Raw genomic sequence first — 12,529 nt, 5'->3', positions numbered from 1 at the left:
TGAGCGCCTTAACAAGGCCATCCAGGCCCCTGGCTGTCTTTACCTTTCTTCTCCACAATCTCAGCAGAAAGGTTTCTATCCGCATACTTATTACATTATTGTCATAAAATGGTTGCTGCCCTCTGGAGAGGAAGGAAGACCATAGGAGCAACAGGAGAAGAAGTGCGGCCACCAATTCCATCAGTCATTTTTAAAACACTTATAAGGAAAGCTGAGCGAGTAAATCCACCTGCCATTTTTCAGTTTACACTTCATTAGTGAGCAGTCATTGGGGGGCACCTGGCCATCCAAACACTGGCAGGCAACTAGAGAGAAAAGAGCCCTGTCGGGTGGCTGAATCAGCCCGCCCAAAAGTATCTGCCCACGAGAGGAAACACCAAATACACTCTGGGCTCCGAGTCTACCAGCTGAGCAGATACAAATGCAAAGCAAGAATTTTTTTGTTATTGTTTAATCCCTTCATTTTGCTTATTTAATCTGTTATTTTATATAATTTTTTTGAGATAAGGTCTCACTCTGTCACCTAGAGTACAGTGGCATTATCACAGCTCACAGCTCACCTCAAACTTGGGGCTCAAGCGATTCTCCTGTCTCACCTTCCTGAGTAGCTGGAACTGTGGGCACTGGCCACTGCACCCAACTAACTTTTGTATGTTCTATAGAAATGAGGTCTCGCTGTAATGCTCTGGCTGGTCTCAAACAGCTGGCTTCATTTCAGGTGATCCTCCCAAAGTATTGGGATTGCAGGTGTGAGCCACTGGGCCCAGCCTATTTTATATAATTTTTATCTTTTTTTTTTTTTTTTTTTTTTGTATCTTGATAGCTTTAAAATCTATTATCACCAGATAGCTCACAGAGCACACACCTCTCCTCAGACCTGAATCCTTCCTCTCCTCAGCTGATTTCGTGATTACGTTTGTAATCGTCCAAAGGTTGGGCGCAGGCAGTACTTGTAAAGCACTGCATTTCCTTTTGTTTCTGTACAGAATTATCAGGGCACTAAACCATCTCAGAAGGGAAAAATTTACAAGGAGCTGATTGTGAAAATAATCTTAGGTTATTTCAGAAATGCTCAGGTGGAAAAATGCTACCCATGGCATAAGTGAGAAAGCTTTAGTGGCTCTCTGTCACTTATAGACCCTTCAGCCTAGGTGAAGCTTTCTCTCCTGATGCCCAGGAGATTGGTAGATTGGTGTATCTTTAAAGCAAACACTTTCTTATGTTTTTTTTTTTGAGACTGGGTCTCTCTCCGGCTCGAGTGTGTTGGTTTTATCATTGTTCACACAACTTCAAAGTCCTGGGCTCAAGTGATCCTCTTGTCTCAGCCTCCCAACTAGCTGGGACTACAGGCATGTACCACCATGCCCAGCTAGTATTTTCTATTTTTAGTAGAGATGGGGTCTCTCTTGATGCTCAGGCTGGTCTCAAACTCCTTCCTGGGCTAGGAGTGCTAGGATTACAGCCCCCGGCCTAAAGCAAACACTTTGAATAAAGCCTATTTGGCTGCCTGTATTACCTTCCTCCCTGGAAGCCCAAAGCAGCATTTACTTCTCATGGAGGGAAGCATTTGTGATTTTTTTTTTCTTTCTTTCTTTTTTTTTTTTTTTTTTGGCCTACTTGAAAGAGCCTGGAAGCATATGGACAAGTTTGTGTTGATTTCTTTTAGTTTTTCAATATTGCCAAAAATTGCATTCTATAGCTTTCTATTGTATAGATTGCATCCTGTATACCCAAACACATAGCAGCAATCATAGTTTTATATTTTTAACATCAGCATATCATTCATTGCACAATAAATGAAAGTTAATAATTTGTAAATTGACTATAAACACAATTTACTCCAAGTTACAATGCTTTTCTTTCCCAATCTTAAAGTACTAGAAAGACAAAGAAATGGTGTATTAGTTAAGAAGCTTTTGGAGTCAGGCAAAGCTAGTTTCTCATTGAGTCTCTACCATTTACTAGACCCATTTTCTCATCTGTTAAAAAGATACAATTATTCTCATTATGAAGAGGTACTGCAAAGACGGAACTAAGATAGCGGGGCTAAGATGGCGCTCAGCACCGTCTTAGTACCTGGCCTAAACTCAACAAATAATTGGCATCTATATTAATAATGACTGGTTGTGGCATTTTCTGTTTTTGACTGTATTTGTAAGACCACCAGTATTGAATATGAGTTTTCCCTTCCTTTTATTATGTTTCCCATCAACTAATAGAGCTTAGGGCTTTTCCATTTTACTCCTTTACACATTGTCCGAGTCCAAAGCCTTGGTTTAAAACTGTTCGTCAGTGATTCCTCATCATTGGGAAAAGCTGCTGCTTACATTTTATAACCTTAGTCTAAGTCCATGGTTAACCCTCTATATGGACAATATTCTATCATTAATTAAATAATATCTTCATCTCTGCAAAACTCAGGTCAGAATATTTACTCCTCATTTTGCTGATTTAGCAAAAAATAATCAAGAAAATTTATTATCATAAATGCCTCAAAGATCTTACAGAGTATTTCCTTGGTCCTTGGTTCATATCAGCTATGCCTCCTGACTAATGGGAGTTACCACTGAAAATTAATACTGTAACTACTTCAAGATAACAGAAACAAGTATTGGGATCAACAAACTTTACTGTGGTTGACTCTGGGAATATTTACACTGATCCATAGAATTACAGTGAAAATGTGTCCCCATTTTAATCTTCTCTGAGGGATTACAATTTACTGAGCAGTTTTCTCTAAAAAGAATTTTTGGTTGCCTTCAGTTTACAATTCCATAGTATTCAGTTGGGATCCAGTAAAACATGAATTTTACTGATCTGAGGCATAGCAATTAAAATTCCTTTATAATGATTTTAGTATTTAACAAATGGGCATGAAAGACTATTTGTAAAATAAGAAAAACAAAAAGAAAAAATTTAAGACATAAATTTTCCACCACTAAACATGGCCTCCTCAGACATTTCCTTCAGGCATAATTTTGTGGTTATTTTTTGAACTTATTTCATCACGTACATTTTAATGTGATATATTACCATCATAAATACTTGAAATATGGATAAGATTCTGTCAAGTAGCTATACCATTTTACTCAAGACTTCCATTTTTCCTGTAGTTTGACACTGAGATTGTTACCAATTACTATAAGTAATCCTGTAATATATGTTACACTTTATGAAATTGTCTCTAAATTTAGAATTATTTCTTTAGGATAGATTTAAAGGAGTGAGATTAATGAGTCAAAAGGTTTATACTTATGAGCAATATGTGTGCGAGTGGCAATTTCAGATACGTTTGACAACTTTTAAAAAAGGTATTAACTGTTTTTAAAAAGTTGCTTCCATAAAAGCTATAACCCAGTTATAACCCAAGAATAGGGGGAAGGGGGAAGTGGAGGGGAGGGAGGGGGGAGGTGGGCGGAGGGAAGGTGATTGGTGGGATTACACCTGCGGTGCATCTTACAAGGGTATATGTGAAACTTAGTAAATGTAGAATGTAAATGTCTTAACCCAATAACTAAGGAAATGCCAGGAAGGCTATGTTAACCAGTGTGATGAAAATGTGTCAAACGGTCTATAAAACCAGTGTATAGTGCCCCGTGATAGCATTAATGTACACAGCTATGATTTAATAAAAAAAAAAATTTTTTAAAGTTGCTTCTTTAATAGCTTATTTTAAACCTCAATTATTAGATTGACTGAAATCCATTCTAGAACTTGGGAAGGCTTAAATAAGTACAATGAAACTATTTTGGTGAAAGTTATGAAGTGAAGAGCTTACTTTTTCTCTAATGTATTGCTGTTAGACTCTTCTGATTTCTATCTCTGTCTCTTTTAGTTTTACGGGGGATTCTAAACTTGCCTCGAGTATGCGCTATGTGGAAACACAGTCCATGCAAATAGGAGCATCTTACATGATTCAGTTCAGTTTGGTAATGGGATGTGGCCAGAAATACACTCCACACATGGACAACCAGGTGAAGCTGGAGTATTCAACCAACCACGGCCTTACCTGGCACCTCGTCCAAGAAGTAAGTCTGTTTTCTCTAAAGCTTGTGGTAGGTAACCTTTTCTTTTTCACATAAGAAACAAAGAAATGACAGTTCTAGAAGTTTAGGTTTCATTGACAAGAAGTGGCATTATGTGTAACTTTGAATTGACATGAAGTCAGCAGGCGATTACAAGGATGCCACATTCTTCACTGCCAGATACCAAAGGGTAATTGGAAGTAAAAAATAAATGGGAATAACTTCAAAACTGGATACTCTCAGATGGTGTTTTGAATATTATTTTCACTAACCTTCTTCCTTTGTCAACGTGTCTTTTTTCCCTGTACCGTGTTTTCATCTGTTCCTTTCTAAGTTTCTTTGCCTATAGGTACATCATATTAAGAAAGTGATATCTCTTGTCTTTAGAAACAAAAAAGAAATGTGTAGTCTTGGAATAAAATTTACTTCTTTATATATGCATATCAGGAATCTCCCATGGCAGTAAGTGCATACACATCACGTGAACAGAATAATTTTACCAAGTGCCAGTGTTATGATAACAGCCAAAAAAAATAATTCCTAATCCATTTCTGTTTGTACATGTGAGAATTGGGAGACATTCAATTCCTTTATGGCATCTCATGTTTGAAATTGTTTCTTAAATGTTTTAGTTTCATAGAAGGAAAAATCATAGATGGCATCTGTGTCATAAATAGTTAAGGTTATGGACTATATTTCTCTAAGGGGCGGGTGAGTAAACATATTTCCCTTGGGTAAAATGTTTGATCTTTGCCTGACTTTCTTTTAGGAATGCCTTCCAAGTATGCCAAGTTGTCAGGAGTTTACATCAGCAAGTATTTACCATGCCAGTGAATTCACACAGTGGAGAAGAGTTATAGTACTTCTTCCCCAGAAAACCTGGTAAGAGATGATGTCACTTTAACTTTTTCTATCTCTATTAACATGACTTGAATATGAAAATAAGCACAATGGCAAATGTATATTCTTTTTTTTTTTCATTACCAAAGGCCCAGATCTTTCTTCTATATTGAACGTAGACTGAGGATGTTTTTGGTTCCCAAACTGTCCTAGCTTTTCTGACCCCCTTTCTTGCCCCAACCTTTTCTTTTAAAAAAATTAATTTTTAATTAATATGTGTATGTAATAATTGTATATCTTATAGGTTAAATCTGATATTTTGATACAGGCATATAGTGTGAACTAATCAAATCAGGGTAATTGGGGTATCTGTCACCTCAGACATTTAATATTTCTTTCTGTTAGGAACATTCCAATTCCACTCTTTTAGTTATTTTACAGATAACTAACTTACTGTGATCATAGTCACTTTGTTGTTCTATCAAATATTGTTAATTCTATCTAACGAAATTTTTGTGCACATTAACCATCCCCACTTAATCTTCCCTCTCCTCACTATCCTTTCCAATCTTGGGTAATAACCATTTTACTTTCTGTCTCCATAAGATCGAACGTTTTTAATATTTACTTCCCACATATGTGTGAGAACATGCAAGATTTGTCTTTCTGTCCTTGGCTTATTTCACTTAACATTATGTTCTCCAGGTCCATCCATCTTGTTGCAAACGCCAGGATTTCATTCTTTGTTGCAGCTGTGTAATACTCCATTGCATCCATGTACCTCAATTTCCTTACCGTTCATTTATTGGTGGACACTTAAGTTGATTCCAAATCTTGGCTATTATGAATAGTGCTACATTAAACATGGGAATGCAGATATCCTTTGGATATATTCATCATTGGGAATGCTGGGTTTACTTTTAGTTTTATGAGGAAACTCCATACTGCTCTCCATAGTGATTGCACTAATTTACATTCCCACTAACAGTGTACAAAGGTTGCCCTTTCTCCACATCCTCACCAGCATTCATTATTGCCTGTCTTTTTAATAAAAACCTTTAACTGGGATGATAACACTTTGTAGTTTTGATTTGCACTTCTCTGATGACTAATGATATTGAGCATGTTTTCATACACCTATTGGCCATTTGTATGTCTTGTGAGAAATGTCTATTCAGATCCTTTGCCCATTTTTAATAGGACTATTTGGGGTTTTTTTCTATTGAGTTGTTGGAGCTCTGTATGTATTCTAGTTATTAATCCCTTGTCAGATAGGTGGTTTGCGAATATTTTCTCACATTCTGTGGGTTGTCTCTTCTCTTTGTTGATTGTTTTCTTTGCTGTGCAGAAGCTATTTAGCTTGAGGTGATCCCATTTGTCCAATTTTGCTTTGGTTGCCTGTACTTTGTGGGTATTACTTAAGAAATCATCGCACAAACTAATATCCAGAAGCACTTCCCTGATGTTTTCTTTTAGTAGTTTCATTGTTTCAGGTCTTAGAATTAGATCTTTAATCTGTTTTTTATGATTTATATAAATCGTGTGATTATAGATGATTTAATTCTTCTGTATATGGATATCCGGTTTTCCCAACACCGTTTATTGAAGAGACTGTCCTTTCTCCACTGTGTGTTCTTGGTACCTTTGTCAAAGACAAGTTCACTATAGATGTGTGGGTATATTTCTGGGTTCTCTAATCTGTCCATTGGTCTGTGTGTCTGTTTTATGCCAGTATTATGCTGTTTTGATTACTAATAATTTCAAGTCAAGTAATGTGATTCCTCCAGTTGCTTCTTCTTGCTCAGGATGGCTTTGGCTATTCTGAGTGTTCTGTGGTTCCATATAAATTTTAGGTTATTTCTTCTATTTCTGTGAAGTATGTCCTTGTTTTTTGATGGGGTTGCATCAAATCTGTAGATTGCTTTGGGAAGTATGTACATTTTTAACAATATTGATTCTTCTCATTCAAGGGCATGGAATATCTTTTCTTTTTTGTGTGTCCTTTTCAGTTTGATTCATCATTGTTTTATAGATTTTATCATAGAGATCTTTCACCAACTTTTTCTTTTTATGGGAGAACTCAGTGAGATAGTCAAAAGGAAATAGGTTTGGTATGCAAAAGGAAATATAGGAATCTTGAAATTCAAGTAGTTTGAATTGCAAGGCTGTTTTCTTGCTGAAAAGTCCTACTTTTTATAGCAAAAGCTTACTCTACACTCTTTTCCTCTATTTACATTCTTTCAGTAACAATAAAAAATTATCCCCTAGGAAACAGAGGTCTCAGTAAACTAGGAAAAAAGTTAAACATCTGATAATGTGAAAGAAAAAAAGCACAATAGTTTTTCCCCAATACTGTATTATTTTGTATTAGACTGATCATTTAAAACAATGTATTATTTGGAGGGGAAAGTAAAAGAATTAAGGAAATGTACTGTGGATAGTATTTAAAGCCCTGGGTCAGGATGAACTTGCCTGAAGAAAAAGCCTTGGACTTGAAATTAGAAGGTCTGAATTCTCAGTATAACTCTGCCAATAATTAATCACATGTTCTTAACCATTCACAACCTCTTCCGCAAAGCCAAATCCTTATGGATTTGAGGTTGAATTAGATTATCTTAATGGTCCTTCACAGTCCTGGAATCCTAAGATTATGTGATTTGTGCAGAAGAAAAAGCATAAAAGAAAGAAGCATTATTTTATTTTTCTGTGGTATGTGCTCTGCCATAGCCCTTTTCTAAAGAGAAAATTACTATATAAACCTTCTCAGATTATTTTATATAAAAGGTAGACTGTACACAAAAAAATTGGTTAGATAAGCACCTAAGATTATTTTTCACCTTCTTTTGAAAATCGAATTACTACAATATGTAAGAATGCCTCCTTGATTATTTTTTAACAATGCATTATTATGTCAGCTGGAATGAAATGCTTGAAATTTGATTTCCACAGCTTTTTTTTTATATCCAACTGTGAACCATTTCCTGGATACTCTATTAATGCTTTCTATAACAAGTTGCTACTTCTCTAACATTCTACTATTTTATGTCTACTGCTGGGAATATAATCAAGATTTTTATTTAATTTCGATGACATTCCAAGCATTTATATCAAGTTGATGCAAAACAATACATCAAACAATTGAAATAGCATCTTACTGGGTCAAAACTACTGAGGTGGTATTTTTTTTTCATTATTTCACCATTAAATATATTCCCTCGTTATTTGAAGATTGTTAATTTTTTTCCTTAACATGTAAAGTACAATTTCAAAGTTATGATGATAAGATAAAATTGATTGAGTTAATGTAACTTAGGCAATATCCAGAAGGTTTTGTCCTTATCAGAAAAAACTTGCAGGCTATTTTACACTCAAATTTTATGTTGCATGATTATTTCTTAGCTCAAAAGATAGCGCCACCAGGTTGAAAATTTTTCCATTGTCCCTCGCCTCTTATTAGTGTTGATTAGACACTAAAAAGAAATACGTTGACCCTTAATCTTGTTAGTTGTAACACAATGCCTGCCACATATTAAATATTGGAAAATTAAATAGAATTTTAATTTGATGTGCCTCATGAACTAAAGAGATGTTTTATTATAAAGTATCTCCTTTTACAACAGAGAATATTGTACTAGGTTATTCCCCTGACCATTTCCCTTTAAGTACATGTGCTAAATATTTTCATTCTGCTCTTCCAATTTTTCTTCAAAGACCTGGGAAAAGAAAGTGAAAATATTTTTTTAAAAAACAACCCAGTAGGATATTTATTTAAGCATTCCCAGTGGCTAATAACTTGAACTAAACATTATTAGTTTTTAAAAAACAGTATTCAACCAGTTATTGTTTTTAAATCTGTAATGGTCACAAACTCTACTATAAAGGTAAGGCATGTTTATTCTCCTTGCCATTCTTGGTAACTTTATTTGTTAGGTTTATTTCAAACTTTTGTGAATAACATGTTTTTCTCGAGCACTGGGGAGAGAGTGCGGTTTGGTTTAAAACAGTACTCCTTTTTTTGCCAAACCTTTTTTCTGTACTTTTGGTTAAAATATATGCAACTATAAACTGAATGCATAAAAGCAAATGTGGTTCCTGCATTATCAAAGATCTGTGAAGTTTGGAAAATGTGCTAGCTAGGACGACTTAGAGTGGAAATATCAAATGTATACACCTGCACAGAGAAATTATATTGTGTATGAATCAAGCATTTGTTACCCAGTGAAAATTAATTTCATTTTTATGGGAGACATTTACATAAGAACAAGGCCTAATGAGACCCAAACAGCTGTCAGTAGCTGACTTCATAAACAAATCGACACCTAATGACTGAATGAGTTTCAGAATAATTGGGTAAATGGAATTACAGAAACTCTGAAGGTGGAAAATACAATTTAGTCAGCCTTCATTTACCCTCATTTATCTTGATTCTTCAGGTTACCCAAAGATGACTCAATGCTATCTCATTTTCAAGTTTCTGTGGGCAAAAAATGAAAAAGAAGAGTCAAGTTTTGTTACTTTTGGGAATCCATAGAGTTTTGATTTTAAATACAAGTTAACTTCATTTAATGACCCACACAGCAGCAGTTCCTTCCACTTTCAGACTCAATCCAAAATGTACAAGATTTTTCTCCTACAATTACTTATTTGTAGGAGAGAGAGAGAACGCAAATAGGCAAACAAAATATTTGTATTAAGGGTGGTATGTAGCGATGATGCAGCTGCAAATCAACGGGCTCACACCTCAGCTTCTCAGGTGTGACCAGCTGGAGATTGCTCACATGACTAATATTTTTTCTCACTAAAATTGAAGCCAATATTCAACCTTTTTCCTGCTCTTTCTCTTACTTACCATCAGCATGTTAAACTATGGGCTGTATATTTAGATGAAACAGTCCACTTTAAACTTTTTTATTTTTAAGGAAATACTTTTTTCAAAAATTCTTAAGATGCATATAAAGATTAATTTACTTAGAAAAAAGAATGTAGACTGTGTCTGCATGTGAATGCTTAGCCACATAAATAAACTAGGTAATCCACAAAAGGTTTCTGAAGCCACTCCACCCCAAGTTTAAAGTCTGAGGTGACAAAACCTTGAATTAATGAATGCCATGGATTTTGTATAGGTATGTAACTGTAAAGAAAATAAATTGTCACCTTCGTTAGCACACCACCAGGAGAATCATTACATTTGAAGTCTGGCAGGAATGTTAGAAATCATTTTGCCCAAATATTTTATCTGAGAGGTGAAAAACTAGAAGGCTTGAAGGCTGAAATGTCTCACTAAAGGTCACAGAGCTGATAAATTGCAAAATCAGAGCCCTGGGGGATCTTGTCCCCCAAGTCCTAGTACATTCTTCACTCCATTACCTCTGCAAATTAGAGGCAGGCTGCCCTTTCCTCACCTGTTCATCCACCCAATGACTCATTATTTAACAAACATTTTTTAAGAATCTACTTTGTTCCATTCCTGTGCAAACTATTGAGACAGAAGATACCCCACTTCCTAAAGAGCTCACAGTCTAGTCACCTAGACTTGGATTGTAGTCAGTTTTAAAATGATCAAATCAATGCTCCTTTTCTTTATGATAATGGTGCATGAATCTTATTTATTTTTTTCTCTTAGACTCTCTGCTCTGAGACAATGCACCTACTTTTATAGTAGATTTCTCTAAAAACCATTTCTTAGTATGGGACTGTGAAAATTGTTCTGGCCATTTGATTGCCAATATAAACCTTTCCATAGAGGAGGTAGCCCATCTGTCCCACTGTAAGTCCAGTGACAAGCACTGACAACGCAGCAAACCTGTATCTGCTGCATACGCCTCAGTGAGTCCTGGAATTATCCTACCAGGAATGAAAATGCAACATATTAGCCACAGATCATTGATAAAATAAACAATGAGGACTTAGTCTGAATGTTAGCAGCCTGTTATGTACTGAGGGCGTGCTTAATATGTGGGTAACTGATGCAGTAGACTTTAATGGATCATTCAGAGCCATTAAGATCAAGTCTGCCTGTATGGAGTGTGCTTGGGGAGGAAGGTTTAATCAGTAGAACTGAGCATGCACCACAATTCTGCACAACCTTTTTTTTTCTGTTTTGTTTTGTTTTTGTTCAGTACTTTGACCAAAAAGGACTAATCACAGACCCCTGAAAATCTCTACAGGTGAAAAATATGTTATAATTTTAAAACAACGCTATATAGTACTCAGTGAGTAGAAGCCTTATCAACATCACTCCCAAAATAGCCACTTCTTTAGCATTTATGTCTGGATTCAATGAATTAAGGTCCCAAGTGTTTCTCTATGTGTAATGGACTGTTTAACTTTTTATCTACACTTAAGATCAGCTTATCCCTGAATCTCAAGCCAGTTCATATTTCAAAAGCACGCAGAATTTAGCATCCAGACGCTCTTATTTGTAATTGAGTATAGTGTAGTCCGTCTCCTCAACCCCAAAATAATACCCCCAAATGACACTTTTGTTTTATATTGAGAGCTCACTGGAAGTCCTCTAATAACTATGGATGTGTTTATTGTAAAAAAGAAATGTTTTGTTAAATATCTTATATTTTCCTCTATGAAATACAGACTCAGTTTAGTAGATATCTTTATTATTTAAAATACAAGATGGCCATAAAGTTCATGTGCATGTTTGTTATTTTAAATAATAAATGGCTACTCTTATTCTTTTAGAGTACTTTGCTTTTTCTAGGATCGTATCTCCATGCAAGGAAAAAAAAATCTGATATTTTTCTTTAACATGTTTCTCATCCAGGAGACCAGGGTTCGATGGGGGCAAGACATGATTGCAAGAGGGACTTTACCTAACAATTGCAATCAGTGTAACCTGGCTTATTGTACCCTCAATGAATCCCCAACAATAAAAAAAAAAAAAAAAATGCAAAAAAAATAATAATAATAATAAAAAAAATAAAATGTGCTTATTAGAAAATTTAAAAATATAAAAAAATAAAATAAAATAAAAATAAATAAAAATTAGAGAAACGGAAAAAGAAAAAAAAAGAAACGAAATGTCTTAAATTACGAGTGAAGTATATTCAGTAGGCTGCTTGCTTTTTAACTTTCTTTCATGATGAAATGATAGCATTTCACAATCATGGAGTGGACATTAAAGAAAAATGATGGGCAGCTAAATACATGTGCCATAAAGTTAGTAAAGTTAGTTATCTGAAAGATTTTGGCCTCTAACATTCATTGTCTACACCACTGCATGTTGGTTGCAACACTATTCTTTTTCTCTTTTTTTTTTATTGTACCTTATTTCTAGGTCCAGTGCCACCCGCTTCCGCTGGAGTCAGAGCTACTACACGGCCCAGGACGAGTGGGCGTTAGACAGCATCTACATCGGGCAGCAGTGCCCCAGCATGTGCAACGGGCACGGCGCGTGTGACCACGGCATGTGCAGGTACAGGAGAGTGAGCGCAGTCAGTCCCTGCTTCTCGGACCTGTGTCTGTTAAGGGTATTGCCACAGCTGTCATCAGAGTTGCGTGGACAGGCTATTCAATAGTGAAATAGCCAAAGGAAAATGATCTTTCTTTCTGTTTGTATCTTAGATGTAAAAGATATTGTTACCTTAAAACAAGTATAAAACCATATATTCTAAACTTCAAAATCTAACCTCAAGACAAAGCCTCCTGGG

At 35.5% G+C, this 12,529-nt stretch overlaps 1 protein-coding gene across 1 annotated transcript in view; it reads left to right on the top strand.

Moving 5' to 3' along the window:
- RELN (reelin) overlaps positions 1–12,529 on the top strand; it is a 533,405-nt gene that overhangs the window by 377,269 nt on the left and 143,607 nt on the right. The window contains exons 21-23 of the mRNA XM_053609340.1: positions 3,836–4,028; positions 4,795–4,907; positions 12,157–12,294. Coding sequence (XP_053465315.1) covers positions 3,836–4,028; positions 4,795–4,907; positions 12,157–12,294 — 444 coding nt within the window. The remainder of the gene's footprint in view (positions 1–3,835; positions 4,029–4,794; positions 4,908–12,156; positions 12,295–12,529) is intronic.

The sequence above is a fragment of the Nycticebus coucang genome, chromosome 11 (genome assembly GCF_027406575.1).
Source record: "Nycticebus coucang isolate mNycCou1 chromosome 11, mNycCou1.pri, whole genome shotgun sequence".
NCBI lineage: Eukaryota > Metazoa > Chordata > Mammalia > Primates > Lorisidae > Nycticebus > Nycticebus coucang.
This window is presented reverse-complemented; position numbering and strand designations above follow the sequence as displayed.